The sequence below is a fragment of the Mirounga angustirostris genome, unplaced genomic scaffold (assembly GCF_029215605.1).
Source record: "Mirounga angustirostris isolate CCGP_5_RB_7025 unplaced genomic scaffold, mMirAng1.0.hap1 SCAF_1, whole genome shotgun sequence".
NCBI classification, from domain to species: domain Eukaryota; kingdom Metazoa; phylum Chordata; class Mammalia; order Carnivora; family Phocidae; genus Mirounga; species Mirounga angustirostris.
In genome coordinates this window covers 93,748,958-93,766,403 of record NW_026991709.1, presented here as the reverse complement: position 1 = coordinate 93,766,403, position 17,446 = coordinate 93,748,958, and the positions used below count along the sequence as shown (strand labels likewise).

The following is a 17,446-nucleotide window of genomic DNA, read 5'->3' as shown; positions in this document are numbered from 1 at the left end:
TCTTAAACCAGCTTCTCCTCGAATAATCAGTCACTGGCATCTCCTAAAATCCTACAAAACAGATTTTGTTTTGTAAGTCATCTTGATCCTTCCTTCTCCTTTACCACACATACAAAATCAGTCACATCTTACTGTTTATACACCTTTATTTTCTTTGTTTTCATTTTAATCACTTAGTTTGAGAGTCTGGGCCTATGGCACTTCCAGCTAGATTACTTTAACAGCTGCAAACTGACCTCCCTGCCTGAAATCTTGTTTCCTTCTACTTGCCAGATAATCTTTCCCTGATTTAATTAATTACCCATTTAAAAATCTGGATCACATTCGACCTCCCCTGACTAGCGCTCTAGCATCATCTTCTCCCACTCCTCCATACACACCTTTCACATTAGTTATATGAAGCTATTTGCAATTATCATAACGTCCAAGGTCTCTGTGGTCCAAGTAAAAATGCTCTGGACAGGTCTGAGCATCCCCCTAGCCCCATGCCCCACCCCACCTGTACCTACGTAGTGAACCACCCTCTCTCAAAAATCATCTGCTCTAATAAGCTTTTTCAGGCATCCCTACATCCCACAGAACTATCTCCCTTCCTTTTTGCTTGTTATTCATATACTTCTATCTCACCCTTCTAAACAATAATTTCTGTAAGGGTAGGGATCATGAACTATTTACATCTTCATATACCCAATATCTACAAAAGTACTTTCATTCAATATGTTTATTAAGTTAATGAATGCCACGTTATTTTAAGGCATGCTTCATAGTTTTAATGTAATATATAAGCTCACCATAAAGAGTGTGAGTGTGTATGAGAAAAAAAACCAATTTAGGATAGTCCCTAACAAAGCAGAGTAAAAATGCAGAGACAGTGTGGTGATATTCATTCAATTCTATTTTTGATGTGCTACATAACAAATTATTAGTAAGCCCCCCCAAAACTATTTTCCTACACCTCTACAAATGGACACTTTGGATAAAGCCTTGCTACAAAGATCAAATCACTTAGCAGGATAAAACTGGACCCAGGTTTTCTGGCTCATATATTTTGGCATTCAGAGTGGTTTCCTACACCCTGATAGCTTGCGAATCTGGGTCACTGCAATAATAGTGCCATGGCACTTTTTTTCAGACAGTGGAAGGAAGAGAGGATGGAAGGGAGGGAAAGAAGGAAGGAACTCTAGTCAGGATAGACCACACAGTCTTTAAACAGAAACACAATAAAAGTGTTTTTAAAAAATGACTGGCTGGTAGCTAAAATGCCTGAGAGTGCTCTTTAAGGAAGCAGAACACAAAGTACGAACAGAACACTTTTCTTTTTCTTAGAAAAGAAAAAAAGGAAGTAAGAAAACGAAATAGTAACTTCCACCTGCATTCCATTTTGTCTAAGTTGTGAGATCAAAAAACCAATTTCATGTTTATTTTTAAGTTCCATATAGCAAGTAACATTTCAGGCAGTGTCTACTCACAAATGCCCAACCCATGAATAAGTGCAATTATATCTCTGCAAGAAGTCCATCTCCACAAATGGCCTAACGAAAAAAAAAAACAAACACTTCCCTTCCTTTCCACAACTGATACGTCTCTCCTCTACTTTCTGCTTTGTTCTGCTGACCTGGACCGGAGGCCTTAATTGTTTGCATTATATTCTCTGTCTCCATCCCAACATTCCTAATTCCTTTTCACTTTAAACCCTTGGCAAATCCTGTCACTTCATACCTGAAGCCCCACACTCCATAAAGGAACTTACTCCTTGAGCCCTTATTACTGGAAGCTCTCTCCCCAGTTGGAAGCACTAATTCCAAGAGTCACCAGAGAAAACCATATCTACAAAGAAAAGCCATTTAACTCACAACCACATCTTGGTGTCCCTCCAAAACGAGATTACATAGGGTTTCTGGCCCAGAGTACTCCCTAGAACCAAAGCCCATTTGAGAACCATTGCTGCCATTTGACTGATCAAAATCAATCAGGTATATCTATAGAAACATAGTACACAGACATTAAAAGGATAACGCATACCTTTATTATTCAATGACGTGAAAATATCTTTATAACCCACTGCTGAATGAAAAAAACTACAGAATAACATATACAGTACAATCCCATTTATATAATCACATAAAAATGTGTCCATGTAAAAATAAACATATCACATATGAAAAACACGTCGAGAGAAAAACAAATGCATTGTATATACACACAATAATGCACACTCATAAAACTGTATATGATTAAATTTGATATAGACATATAGGCATACATACACCATTCTGGAAGAATAATCACCAAAATGTAAAGGTGAATAATGTCTACTAGGGGTAAAATTTGGGATAATGTGTGTTTTCTTTTATCTTTTTTGTCTTTTCTGTGTAGGTATGAACTTTAGAATCAGAGAGGAAATGCTATTTTCCTTTTTTTTTTTTAATGTTTACTTTAGTACATTGTTTTTACCACTTTAAAGCAGTGTATACATTTTCTTGCCTCATTATTCAGTGGGGATTTGTATATGAGTAATTCAAGCATCCAGAAGTATAAAATGCTATATTAAAATTTCAAATAATAATATCTACCCATGAAAGATTTCCTTTAAGAGACTATACTCCTTTACTAATAATATGAAATAAAATGTGAATCCTATTTATTATAGAAAACCATTATTTCTACTATTTGCAATACAAGCTATAAACATAACAGCAGCAATGCCTGGGTGGCTCAGTTAGTTAAGCGTCTATCTTCAGCTCAGGTCATGATCCCAGGGTCCTGGGATCAAGTCCCACATCGAGCTCCTTGCTCAGCAGGGAGCCTGCTTCTCCCTCTGCCTGCCGTTCCCCCTGCTGTGCTCTCCCTCTCCCCCTCTTTCTGACAAATAAATAAAGTCTTAAAAAAAAAACACACACAACAGCAAAACAAGAAGCCTCATAATTTCCCATTTGCTTTCAGATTTCAATATCTTAAAAAAGTTGCAATGCTGAAACAATTAAAATACTGGAAATAAAGTGTTCAGCAACAGGGACGGTTACATAAAATAAAGTGCATCCATACCATGCAACACTATGCAACAACTTGAGTGAGATTGAGCTTTGTGTGCTAACACAGAAAGATCTCAAAACTGTTGAGTGTAAAAAACAAAATGCAGGGTGCCTAGGTGGCTCAGTTGGTTAAGCGACTGCCTTCGGCTCAGGTCATGATCCTGGAGTCCCGGGATCGAGTCCCGCATCGGGCTCCCTGCTCAGCAGGGAGTCTGCTTCTCCCTCTGACCCTCCTCCCTCTCATGCTCTCTTTCATTCTCTCTCTCAAATAAATAAATAAAATCTTTAAAAAAAAAAAAATGCAGAATACTGTGTTTCCAGCGTATAAAAAAAAAGTGTTAACACATATACACACATTTCTTTATGCTATATATGTCCATAACACATAGGTAAAGATACGGAGGGATATCCAGCAAACTGAGGAGTCAGAAGGACTGAAGAGGACTGAAAGAAGGCTGAAGGGGACTTAACACTTTTTCACGTTTCCTGTACTATTGGAGTATTTTACAAGAATGCACTAAAGCAGGGCGCCTGACTGGCTCAGTCGGTTGAGCGTCTGCCTTCGGCTTGGGTCATGATCCCAGGGCTCTGGGATCGAGCCCTGCGTCGGGCTCCCTGCTCAGCAGACAGCCTGCTCCTCCCTCTGCCTCTCATGAATAAATAAATAAAATCTTAAAAAAAAAAAAATTACATTTTTAAAAATCCTTGATTAAAGTACCTCCTAAAATAGGTAAGAGGATGAGGACATTAGCAATAGACCACTGAGAATGACTAGTTATAAGCAAGTAATCTTCTCTCAGAAAAAACTTATAATGGATTCATTTGATATGTGGATCTGATTGAGACATTTTTAGAGAAAAGCAAACATTTTTAAGGTTCTTGATCTAAAAAACCACCTCACTGACCCAGTAAGTGTACTCTTAAGAAATTTTTTAAAAACAAGTAACTACATATATGTATACAAAAATATATAACAGAATATCCAATGCAGGTTTACTTATAATAGCAAAATTTCTAATACAGTCACGTGGGGGTTAGGGCTTCAACACATGAACTTTGCGGAGATGCAATTCAGTGTGTAACACCCTCTATTGAACCTTCTCCTTGATCTAGACCCAGGGTTATCTGGGTGAAAAGAGTAATAAAAACCATGTAATTAGACAACTGAATTTTACACAGAAGAAAACTGGGGTATAAATGACTAAGGAGGCTAAATGACTTGCCCTAAGTCATGCTACCAGTCAGTCACAGAATGAGGACTAGAACCCATGTCCCTTATCTCCTCCGTTCTACCAATCTTTCATGATAACCCAGAATTGGTAGTAATCATGTAATTTTTCTTAGGACTTGAGTTTTCAATGAGATGCACAAGACATCACTAATCACCAGACCTCCACATGAACTCCAAACTCATATATCCAATGTTTACTCAACATCCACCACAAAGAATGTCCAAAACTGAACTCCTGATTTTCTTCTCCAACACCTGCTTTGTCAGGTCCTTCCAGATGTTCAGGCCAAAATACTAGTTATCCTTGACTCGTCACCCTTCCTCACATCTTTGATTCAATTCATCAGCATACCCTATTAGCTCTACTTTTAAAACATATAAATTTCTATAATAAAATATTGTTAAAAAAAAAATCTAGAATCTGGCCAACAACTTTTCACCACATCTACTGTCACCATCATGGTGCAAGCCACCAATCTCTCTTGGATTACTACAAGAATCATTTAACTGGTCTCCCTGCTTCTATCTTTGCCCCCTAGAACCTAACACTGTCACTAAGTTAAAACCTGAGATCATGTGACTTCCCTACTGAAATAGCTTTCTAACAGCTTCCCAACTCGAGTAAAAGAGTTTTATAATCTCCTCATGATTGGATTACAATTACCTCTCTGTCATCTCTAACCATACTCCCACTCTCTCATTCTACTCCAACCACAATACCCTCCTTTCTGTTCCTTCAGCATGTTTGCCTCCCTGACCCTCCTTCAAATACCATCTTTATTAGCAATGCCTTCCCTGACCACCCTAGTTAGAACAGCAAATTCCCTCATCCCATTCCCTTTTCTTGCTTTATTCTTCTTTATAGCACTTACCATCTGACATATACCAGTTTACCATCTGTCTATCCTTAGCTCCGTAAGAACAGAGAGTTTGTTGTGTTGCTGTGTTCCCAGTACCTAAAGGGTTTTGGCACACATTAAATGCTCAATAAATGTATGTTGTATGAATGACTGAATGTATGAATGAAAAAAATCATAAAACTAACTGGACTTCCAAAGCTCATCTTGTCTAGCACCATAACTATATGTGATAGAAAGCTATCACAAACAAGGTCTTTCCCTTTTTGACTAAATAGTACAGTGAATTAAACTCAAAACATCTGGGATTAATGTAGACTCCAGGACCAAAAAACAACAAAGAAAAAGAAAGGGAATGAGATACAAACAGCCCTTGAGTCATTTAGAGACTTATGATTGCAATTTTCAGCTATATAATCCTTTCCAGCTGAAAATGCCCAATGATGTAAAAGCATATAGAGAATGACAGCACATCACCTACATTAAAATAAAATTAACCATAGGCCTATCTATTTACATTTATGTGTAGAAACACACAGTAATAAAATAGGAAAGTTTCACACAAAACTTTTTCATGGCAAAAGGGACTACTGAAAAGGGATGTCCCTTTTACTCCACACATTTGTAGTGTCTCTCCCTTAGACAACAAGAGTATATTCACGTTTTATTTAGGCAATATAAAAATTAACAAAATAGGGGCACCTGGGTGGCTCAGTCAGTTGAGTGCCTGCCTTCGGCTCAGGTCATGATCCCAGTGTCCTGGGATTGAGCCTCGAGTTGGGCTCCCTGCTGAGCAGGGAGCCTGCTTCTCCCTCTCCGCCCACCCCCCCACCCCTCGCCTACACACGCACGCGCCCCCTCTCTCTCACTCTCTCTCAAATAAAATCTTAAAATTAACAAAATAAAGCTCTTCAACTTGCTTCCTCAGAGATAATCACTGATTAACAATTTGTTGTGTATTATAGATTTTCTTCTTGAATAATCAGGCAGATATATAATTTTTTATGAAGTTAAGTGACAGGAATTCTGTTTCCAGAAAGATGGAACAGACATACTTTTCCCTATTCCTTCCTCTAAATACAACTAAAAACCCTAGATGTAACATATATAATAAGCATAAGATCCCGAAAGATGGAGAAAAGCAGACTGGCTAGGGACCTCAGAACACACAGAACCATGTGGTTGTGAGCTCCCTGGGTTTTCCTTTTGTCTTATATAAGCCAAACTTAGAGCTGAAAACGTCTGTAACTCAGAAACACAAATGGGTGCAAACAAACAAACAAAAGCCCCAAAAGAAGCCTGCTCTTTCTAGCCAAAGGAACAAGAAAGAGACTTCCTAGCAACATAGAGAACTTTTAGACAGTTGCTCTACTCCAGCCAAATACCACAGAAAACACTGTGGCCCCACCCACACCAGCAAAGACTTCCACCTATACCCAACTCCCCTAATCCCTCCAGTGAATAAGCATCAGAGAAGGTGAAAAGAGAGACAGGACTTTTGTCCCAGTCATGCAGGAGTAGACTACCACGACCAAACCACCCCACCCCTAAGGTGTATCAGTGGAGACCAAGTGGGGAGCCATAACATGGCACTCTTATTCCCTCCCCCACCCTGTTCAGCCAGGGACGCATCCATGGAGGTCTAGTGAGGAGCCAGAACTCACACCCACTCAACAATTATGAGAAGCACCCTCTCAGATGTCAATGGAGACCAAATGGATAACCTGGACTTCTACCCTCAGACAGTTATTAAGGAGTTGGCACACATTCCCTTTCAGAAGCCAGCCAAAACACAAAGTTTAAATATGATCCATAGTCTCATAACATAATACTCAAAATGATGAGGTTTCAGAAATCACTTATACCAAGAACCAGAAAGACCAAAGCTGAATAAAAAAGACAATCAATGGGGTGACTGGGTGGCTCAGTGGTTAAGCGTCTGCCTTCGGCTCAGGTCATGATCCCAGCGTCCTGGGATGGAGCCCCGCATCGGGCTCCCTGCTTGGCGGGGGGGCCTGTTTCTCCCTCCCCCTCTGCCCCTGCTTGTGTTCCCTCTCTCACTGTGTCTCTCTCTGTCAAATAAATAAATAAAATCTTTAAAAAAAAACAAAAAAAGATAGTAAGTAGATGCCAACACCAAGATGAAAGAGATATGATAATTGGATAGATTTTAAAGCAGTCATCATAAAAATGCTTTCAACAAGCAACATGAGCCCACTTGAATGAAAAAGCAAAATCCCTCAGCAAACAGAAGATATAAATAAGAACCAAATGGAAATTTTAGAACTGAAATATAGAATAACCTAAATAAATAACTTAATGAGATCATACTATACATTTTTGCTTTTTTCACTTAATACCTAATGAAAATTTAAGTCTCTCTGTATACACACATAGAGCATTTTTATTAGCTATAGTATTCCTCTGTATGAATTAACTATAATCTTCAATTAATGGGCACCTATTTATATTGCTTATAATTTTTCACTATTACAAACCATACATATTTGCATAATTATGTCATTTTTACATGAGTATGTCATAATTATCTATTTTTAGTAAATGACATCACTAAAAATAAGTGATAAGTGAATGTGAATGCACAATTTAAATTTTCATACACGTTGTCAAATAATCCTCCAGAAAAGTTGCACCAAATACATTCCCACTGATAGCGTATGAGTGTATCTACTTTTTCACATCCTTGCTAAAAATGGATATTGGGTCAATGTTTTTCCTTGTTTTCTAATTTGAGAGATATCATTGTTATTTTTACATACATTTCTTTATTACTAATATGGTAAATACATTTTCACATGTTTAAAACCCAGAAATAGTCTTTCTTTTGAAAATTACCAGTGCAGGTCTTTTGTGAATTCTCACTGTTTATCTCACCACTATAAAAGATTCCTTGTTATTTCACAAATATAACTGGTTGACCTACAAGGTACAAAAATATTTTCAACCATTTTGTGTTTTTTAACTTTGTTGATGCTTTAATTGGTTTAGATTTCATTTTGACAAATCAAATTGAACTAAATCTAAGTCCTGTTCAGTTAAAGTACAGAGACATCAACCTAAACACACAGTCCCAACTAGTTTTAGAGCCAAACAATCATGAAACCACCCCTCTCACTACTAATCAGTGTCTAGAATTAGTCTTTCTGTTTTAATGAGAGGAAAGAAGAGGATGCTGGCATCCACTATTTACCTATATATTCAATTAACAACAGCCTTCTCCAGTTTCCCCAGGTCATAATGATTGGACTTCTGACTGTTTAATAATATTCCATTTCCCCACTGGGATCCCACTCCTACTCTAAACCCAAGTCTATCTAGCTGATGACTTGACAACCTACCTTCTAGTCCTTTTTCTACTGGAGGCTGGACCCTTCCCCATGGGCTTTCACTGTTAATCTGGAACCCTACCTCGAAATAACCAAAACTCTGAAAACTACTAGACTGCCACCTAACATGGGTCATTAGTATCATTACCTAGAGATTTCTGCTACCATGTTCTGCTCCTCTTTTGGAGACTGACACATATCCACTAAGCTACCTTGGTATCATAATTTGGACAGCTAGTCAACTCACTTGAGCTATTATTATTCAGCTGGGATAGAAAATGAAGCAAATGCAATGCATTTCTTTTTTTTTTTCCTGGACATCTGTTTTCCCTGCTTACTTCTTTTCCCCCACGAACCAGTCACAGGTTCTGGCATACTTTATCATACAAGGCTGCCTAGTTTATGACAAGCAGCACTAACATCATCATAAAAAATAAACACAATCACTGGAATTATAATTTCTGTGAAAGTCAAATACATAAAATCATAATGAGAAAAAAATAGTTTAAAAGGATACCTTTTTAGTAATTTGAAAAAATTCGAAAACACCTCTCTTTATACATACATACTCTGTTATTCCAGTATTTCATAGAATAAAAAAATTGTCTATAATTTTTTTTAAAGATTTTTTTATTTATTTGACAGAGAGAGAGAGAGAGAGAGAGAGCACAAGCAGGGGAAGCAGCAGGCAGAAGGAAAGGGAGAAGCAAGCTCCCCCAGGAGCAGGGAGCCCGATGTGGGGCTTGATCCCAGGACCCCAGGATCATGACCTGAGCCGAAGGCAGTCGCTTAACCAACTGAGCCACCCAGGCACCCCTATAATTTTTTTAACCAGACCACAAATGTTTATCAGTGCTTGCCTTAACTACCAACGTATTAAAGACAGAGATGACATCAATAACCATAATTATAGTATTAATGCTTAGGGCTAGATTATACTACTTAAATTTTTCATTTTCTTCAGTCTAACATTTTCAAGTCATAATTTCTTAACTAATTTTATTTATACTCCAGGATACTTTCATGCTAAAAAAGAACAGAATTTTTTAATTAACAATGTCATGGCTCGGGGCACCTGGGTGGCTCAGATGTTTGAGCGTCTGCCTTCGGCTTAGGTCATGATCCTGGGGTCCTGGGATAGAGCCCCACATTGGGATCCCCGCTCAGAGGGGAGTCTGTTTCTCCCTCTCCCTCTGCCCTTATCCCCCTGCTCATGCTCTTTCTCTATCTGTCTCAAATGAATAAATAAAAAAAAATGTCATGGCTCAGTTAAGTGTCCAACTCTTGATTTCGGCTCAGGTCATGATCTCAGGGTTGTGAGATCGAGCCCCAAAACAGGCTCAGCAATGGGCGTGGAGTCTGCTTAAGAGTCTCTGTCTCCCTCTCCCCTGCCTCTCCCCTGCCCCTCCCCTGCCTTTCTCTCGCCCTCCAATTTGAAATTACATCAAAATAAAAAGTTAAGCAAGTATTACCATGCCTGCAAATTTCTTTTAACTGGAAAACTTTGCACAATTTCCCAGTATATATGTCAAATCAGATTTACTCCTTTCTCAAAATAAATTACATTATCGTGGATGCATACTTGTAAATTTGGTCAAGATAAGTACATAAGCTGAAAAGTAATAATTTCTAAAATGTGAGGTGCCCAGAAAAAGCTAGAAACATTTAGACGTCTACCAAGGGTTAACATTGTTTAGTATATCATAGTAAATGCATGGCCTAATACCCCTTGCAATGTGTATTTCAGGCACACTGAAAACTGCAATCATTTTGAATCACATCAGATCTGAACAAAATCAGTAGGAAAACATGTATAAGAAATAATACGAAAACGTTTTTTTTAAGACTCAGATTTTCAGAAGCTTAACATTAGTTCTGAATTCTTGAAACTTACCATTTCTATTTCTAGGCACTTATTACTTAAGTAGCAATCAACAAATCACAATAGCAACTTTGTAAATAGTAACAGTTTACTTCTGGAAAACTTAAGTAATTAAAATTTTTAAATCCAGGAAAAAAATTAGGGCACTTACAGATGTCTGAGACATACTTGACTGTTGTGTGACACTTCCTGTGGGGGATGTAGATGGTCTTCCACTGGATAAACTTGCCTAAAATAATAAGATCTTTATAATAGATCTATAAGAATCTGAAGTTAAAAGCTTTTGGTACCAGGATACCACAAAACCACGATAAAAGTCAAAATGTCTACATTATAAACCAATCCATTTCACAGTCACCATAGATTAAGCTTTGGCCAAACAGATTAAGAAGAAAATAAAAAGCTGAATGATAAAAACAGAGGATCCAAAGGCTAATCTTATTTTAATGGCTGCACTCATCATCAGTTTTACTCATCAATTCTCTGTCTTCTTTGAAGTGGAACCACCATTCCAACATTATGAAAAAGAAATTGGAGCTACACGGAGTACCAGTTGGTTTCAGTTTCCTAACTTGTATCATGAACATGAGGTTATTTAAAATTACACTACGAAAAAGCAGCAACAGCTGGGGATGTGTTTCTAACAGAAATAACTCTTTTTCAGGTTTAGTCAACTGAGATCCTTCTCTAATAAGAAGATTTAAGATTAAATCTCACATATGGTTTTATTTAAATAAACAGAATAATGAAAATCTTTTTTTAAAAAAGCATTTAATCAAAATTATCCTGTTATCAGTAGGAAAAGTATGTGTGGACATTAGAAAGGTGCATGGATACATATTTTAGATAGAAAATTTCTGGACTGATACATATTAAACAGTGGCCATGACTGAAGAATGAAAAACAGTAGTGAGTCTGGAAAAGGAACACCTCCACTTTACCTCTTATAAACAATTTTATACAGTTTGATTTTTTTAATGAATGTAAATTACTTACATTAAAAAAAACCCTTTTTTCATTGAAATGTAAATACAAATCATGTAACCCAAAGTATTCACTGTTGTACCTAGAATTTTATACACAAATTCGTGACACTAGCATAGTATTTCTGCAATGCCGATAAAAAGCAGTGGCGTAAAAGCTAGTGACAGAGTACCATATAAAACAGCCATATTTTTTAAATTAACTGCTACTTGGCCACCTATTAATTTAATTTCTTTAAGAAAAAATAATCACAGCACATTTGAGAATTGTGAAATAATACCCAATGTATTTATTTTCAGTAATTATCTGCAAATAATGTCAACTTTAGTCTCACAAATTCTTAACTTATTTCAGTCTCACCTGAACAGCAGCAAGGCTCTGAAGCTGGGAGCTGCTTAAGTGCTGCTGCTGAAGAGCTGCGGTGTGTAGCATCAAGTGCTGCTGCTGAGCCGCGTACATCTGCTGAAGGTACTGAGCAGCTGAGCTGGGGGGGCGATGCAAGGCCTGCTGGATCACCTGTGACGAGCCAATTGCACGAAGGTCAAACCATGATCTTAACATTAATCTTAATCATAAAATAAAGTATAACAAAACTGGCAGTTGAAAACTTCACTACTGTAATAGTCAATGTCAAGTTTATTAACACAGTTCTCTCCTAGTTACATATCACTGAGGTTCACTATTCTACACAAATTAAAACCACCCAAAGAGGCAATTCAGAAAAGAAAAAAAGCCAAACAAGCACTTGAAAAGATCTTCAATCTCATTAGTAGTCAAAATTTACAAATTAAAACAAGATACTATTTTCCAACTTTCAGATGAATGAAGATTTTTTTTTTAAAAATTTGATTTATGGGGCGCCTGGGTGGCTCAGTTGGTTGAGCGACTGCCTTCGGCTCGGGTCATGATCCCGGAGTCCCGGGATCGAGTCCCGCTTCGGGCTCCCTGCTCGGCGGGGAGTCTGTTTCTCCCTCGGACCCTCCCCCCTCTCATGTGCTCTCTTTCTCATTCTCTCTCTCTCAAATAAATAAATAAAATCTTTAAAAAAATAAAAATAAAAATAAAAATAAAAATTTGATTTATTTGATAGAGAGAGAAACAGAGAGAGCAGGAACACAAGCAGGGGGAGTGGGAGAGGGAGAAGCAGGCTTCCCGCTGAGCAGGGAGCCCGATGCGGGGCTCGATCCCAGGACTCTGGGATCATGACCTGAGCCGAAGGCAGACGCTTAACGACTGAGCCACCCAGGTGCCCCAGATGAGTAAAGATTTCAAAGAGTATTACCACTAAATGGGAAAACAGATACTCCCATACAGTGTTAGTAAGAATATAAATTGGTATAACTATTTTAGATAAAACTTAGTTGAATTCCGGGCTTGGGTGTAGAGAGGAGTATACATAACCCTGCAGTCGTTACAAATAGTAACACAGAGGTGCCTGGGTGGCTCAGTCAGTTGAGGGTCTTTTTTTTTTTTTAAACAGATAATGTATTATTTGTTTCAGGGGTACAGGTCTGTGATTCTGCCTCTTGATTTCAACTCAGGTCATGCATGATCTCAGGCTCATGAGATTGAGCCCTGTGTCAGGCTCTGCACTGGGCACTGAGCCTGCTTAAGATTCTCTCTCCCTCTCCCCCATCCTCCCCAACTCTCTCTCTCTCTCAAAAAAAAAAAAAAATAGTAATGTAGATCAATGCTGCCCAATATAGCAGCCACTAGCCACATGTGTCTCCTGAGTACTTACAAATGTAGCTAACGCAACTAAGAAAATCAGTTTTTAATTTTACTAAATTTTAATATAAAGAGCCACACATACCTAGGAGTTACTGTGTATGGAATACAGATGTATCTACATTTATCAACAAGAACAAAAATTCCCAAATATATCATTAGGTGAAAAAAGCAGATTACTAAATAGTGTATAACATACCATTTTTATATTAAAATATTTTAAAGAATATTCAGAAAAACATTAAAAGACTACCAACAGGTAACTAGATTCAAGGTGATTTTTACCTTCTCATTTGTACTTTTCTTTAAATGTCTGAAAAACATCTGAGTAGTATTATATTAATAATCACATAAAATTATAACGCTGTTTCATGTTTTAAATTATTAAATAATGACTTTTTTAGATGTTTTTTAAGTGTCAGATTCCTTTCAACATAGACTAAAACTATTCTAACTAAAAAGAATTCCTGAAAAAGTGTAAATTACTGTCAATATTTGTTAATGAAATATAAAATCTGAGCCTGAAACTTCATAAATAAATGTAAAAAAGTCAAGTATTCTAAAAACAGAGAAAAATCCTTTATCTGTCCAAACCCGTAAGTCAGACTACACCAGTCCTCTGCAACCATGTCCCAAAGTCATATCATGCCCACAGTGACTATGAAACAGCACAGAACCCTAATCTGAGCACCAACCCACAGTTTTCAGAGCTAAGAGAGTAATAGAGCCATAATCCTACAGCTTGAGGTCTGAGTCAGGACACCATGAACCACAAAGAAATGAATCTCTTCCTCCAAATTCCAAGAAAACATATTTCCCTGTGTTTACTTTCATGTATTCATATCTCATCTCTCCAACTACAGATTACTAAACCTGCTACAGACTCTTGTCACAAAATCAATGTAGGCTTTTGACCCCTAGTTGCAGAAGACTATAGACCAGCATTAAGTGATTTAGAATTAGAACAGTATGTCTTTTTGGTCAGGTAAATCTATATATGCTCTTTAAATTACATAACAAAACTAAAATCAAACATTTTAGTTCGATGAAATGAATAATCTATTTGACACATTTTTGGCAGAGTGTAGTTATTTCTTCTATTGTCAGCATAGTCTTTCATTACCATTCAACCATACACTCATGGGAGAGACTCTTTAAATACAAGTTAAAGGTACAACACACTGTTCTTTTATTATTCCTCTAAAGAAATGAAGAGGGCAAACAGAATTCACAGGGCTGAAAAAGAATGCTGGAAGGTATTAAAGAACTCCTTAGGTAATTCAATAAATACTGATTTGATTACATTTTAGGGGAAGCATTTATATGACCTCATTAGAACTAGTGTTAGTGCTATTTGTGAGATACATGTATATCTACACACTTCCATTTATTAACATATCCAGCTGAGGTAAAAACTAGAGATCAAAATGGCACATTAAAATACCACATTATCTGTATGCTCAAAGATCTAGATACTCTTTCCTATGTCCTTTTCCTCAAAGAAAGCTGAAGAACATTAAAAACACATTCCTCATTCCAGTTTGAACTTTTGCTGAACTGACTCAGTCTCCCAACAATTCTGATTCCACCCCATGGTAACTTCAGAATCCTAAACAACAGAGCAGTTAAATAGCAATGGAGTGGAGAGAGGAATATGTTGCAAACAATAAGTTATTTTCAGAGTAGAATGAAATTATGGAGATCATAGAGAGAGTAAGCAGGTATAATGAAAAAAATAAAAACTCAGCGTGATTAAAGGCACAACTCTAAAACCAGACAATCTACTCGCTATATGAATTTAGGAAAAGTTATTTAACCCATTTAAAACACCGGTTTTCCCACTTGTAAAATGGAGATAATAATAGTATCTATTTCATAGAGGTCTGGTGAGGATTAAAAGAGATAATCCACGTAAAGCATTCATCAAATGCTTGGCACATACCAACTGTTCAATAAATATTAGCTATTATTATTGACTGGGCATATATATTGTGCTCCACACAGTTCTAATGCTTCCTTTTATCCCCATAACTGGGGCGCCTGGGTGGCTCAGTCAATTAAGGCTCTGATTCTTGGTTTTGACTCAGATCATGATCTCAGGGTCGTGAGATTAAGCCCCCCACGACCAGTTCGCATGCAGCTGGGAGTTCCACTTGGGATATTTTTCTCTCTCTCTACCTCCCCCTTTGCCCCTCCCCTCACTTGAGCTCATGCACTTGCTCTCTCCCTAAAATAAATAAATAAAATGAATAAAGTATTTTTTAAAAATCCTCATAACTAAGGAACTAGGTGGTCTCACCCTCATTTTATAGTTTCCTGATGTGCAGAGATCACGCCCCTCAGCCAACACTACATAGCTACTAATGATTAAGAAAATGGAATTCGAACACAGAGCATATCAGACTGCAATGCCCATGCCCTTTTTATGCAATACCATATTGTCTCAACCTCCGTTATTATAAAGATTAATTTTCTCAACCAAGTGAAGACCTAAAACTTTTCCTAGTTAAATATTCCTTCCCCCTCTGCCCCTAGGAGCTTTTAAATGGATCCTCCTACTTAGGTTCTTAGGCCACTTGAGCTTAAAATGTACCTCTTAACACATCTACAGACCTGAATAGATCTTCTTAAGTCTCTATTTTGGGTTCAAATACCAAAGAACCCAGAAAAACCTAGAGCCATTCTGCACATTAAGGCTGTGGGTTGAGTGTCTCCACATTGCAGCAGCACCTAAAGACCTTCCAATTATAATTGTCCTGACCTATCATTTTATAAGCCACATGCTGACAAATATAAGCCCTCTCAATAGAATGATAATTAAATAACTTTTTGATTATTTCAAACATTAACAACCCTAACTGTACTCATTTAGAGAATATCATGTGACTCATCTGAGGGTGTGAAACAATAGCTTCATCCGGCTTCAGAGAAAAGTAATGACATGCTAAGTCCCAGCCTACCCCTCATTCTAACTGAAATACCTGCACAGCATGGCGGTCCGAGCCACTGTAGACAGAGATCTGTGGCTGCTGCATTCGAGAGGAGGAGGTGGTGATGGTGGTGGTGGTAGTGCTGCTGGTTGTTGTCGACACAGAAGATGTGCCAGGGTTTGGCTCACTATCCATAGCTGTATTGTGGTCCTTGAATCTGTCAGATAACACACAGGATTTGCATTGGCAAAAGCATTATTTCATGGGCTTTAAAGAATATTTAATTATTTCAAAGAAATAATCAGCAACAATCTAAATTTTTAAGAAGACCCTCCTAAAATGGCATGGATCACACACAGTCACCATAAACACTTAGAAAGGAAAAGTACTTCACAAATATGTAGCACATTTGAAAATTAATCTCCACTAAATTTGCATTCAATTGATTCAGGATGTGCAACTTAAATAAATCCTGGCCTAAACTCTATCTTTCCATTATTGAAAGATAAGTGAAACCAAAACAGGTTTATAAGAGAATACTAAACTACCTAAAAAATAAATACTTAAGCAGCATCAGAGTACTTTAAAATATTTCTTTACATTCTTTTGCCCATATTACAAATTAAAGTAATTCTTATCTACACATTAAAATAGGATGCCTAAGGACTTGTTAATTGGCTTATTTCTGGTTACCATATGCACTCTGCTTTAAAAATATGTTCTCAGGGTGCCTGGGTGGCTCAGTCGTTAAGCATCTGCCTTCGGCTCAGGTCATGATCTCAGGGTCCTGGGATCAAGCCCCGCATCAGGCTCCCTACTGGGCGGGAAGCCTGCTTCTCCCTCTCCCACTCCCCTTGCTTGTGTTCCCTCTCTCGCTGTGTCTCTCTCTGTCAAATAAATAAATAAAATCTTTAAAAAATAAAATAAAAAATAAAAATATGTTCTCTTATTAAATAAGTTAATTTAAAAAATAATTCTTTTAAGGTTTTATTTTTTAAGTAATCTCCACATCCAACGTGGGGCTCTAAAGGGCACCTGGCTGGCTCAGTGGGTAGGGCATCCGACTCTTGATCTCAGGGTCATCCTGAATTTAAGCCCAACGTTGGGCACAGAACTTACATTAAAAAAAAAAAAAGTAAAAATAGTAATTTTTTATTAACTCACACTGGCTTTTCCCTAACTAGTCTACAACATTGTCCTTACTACATCTAATAACTCTGGTTATACTTATCAGCAGATTACGCTGGGAAATCAGAGAAGCAGCTGATAACAATTTCTTTACACTTCTTTACAAAAACCTCTTTTCACAAAAAATTGCTCCAAATTCTGAAAACAACATAATTATGTCACTTTCCTCATGTATGAACAGTAAAGTTCATAAAGTATATTTTTGTACCAGGCTTTCTGATTCCTTCCCCTCTAATATTGCAAACTCACTTCATTATTGGGTATAAA

At 37.4% G+C, this 17,446-nt stretch overlaps 2 protein-coding genes across 8 annotated transcripts in view; one reads left to right on the top strand and one right to left on the bottom strand.

Annotated features, from left to right (window-relative positions):
• The window catches only part of GPR160 (G protein-coupled receptor 160), a 118,888-nt gene extending 107,063 nt beyond the window's left edge, over positions 1 to 11,825 (top strand). Inside the window, exon 5 of the transcript XR_010409693.1 lies at positions 11,688 to 11,825. The gene's annotated coding sequence lies outside the window, so the exon portion shown is untranslated. The remainder of the gene's footprint in view (positions 1 to 11,687) is intronic.
• PHC3 (polyhomeotic homolog 3) overlaps positions 1 to 17,446 on the bottom strand; it is a 77,548-nt gene that overhangs the window by 58,300 nt on the left and 1,802 nt on the right. For 6 of the 7 annotated variants that reach the window (XM_045903401.3, XM_064585551.1, XM_045903404.3 and 3 more), the window contains exons 2-4: positions 16,043 to 16,208; positions 11,694 to 11,849; positions 10,501 to 10,578 (exon numbers count right to left, since the gene is read on the bottom strand). In XM_045903401.3, coding sequence (XP_045759357.1) covers positions 10,501 to 10,578; positions 11,694 to 11,849; positions 16,043 to 16,208 — 400 coding nt within the window. Of the gene's footprint in view, positions 1 to 10,500; positions 10,594 to 11,693; positions 11,850 to 16,042; positions 16,209 to 17,446 lie in introns of those variants that run through there. The other variant, XM_064585555.1, reaches the window with a different exon arrangement.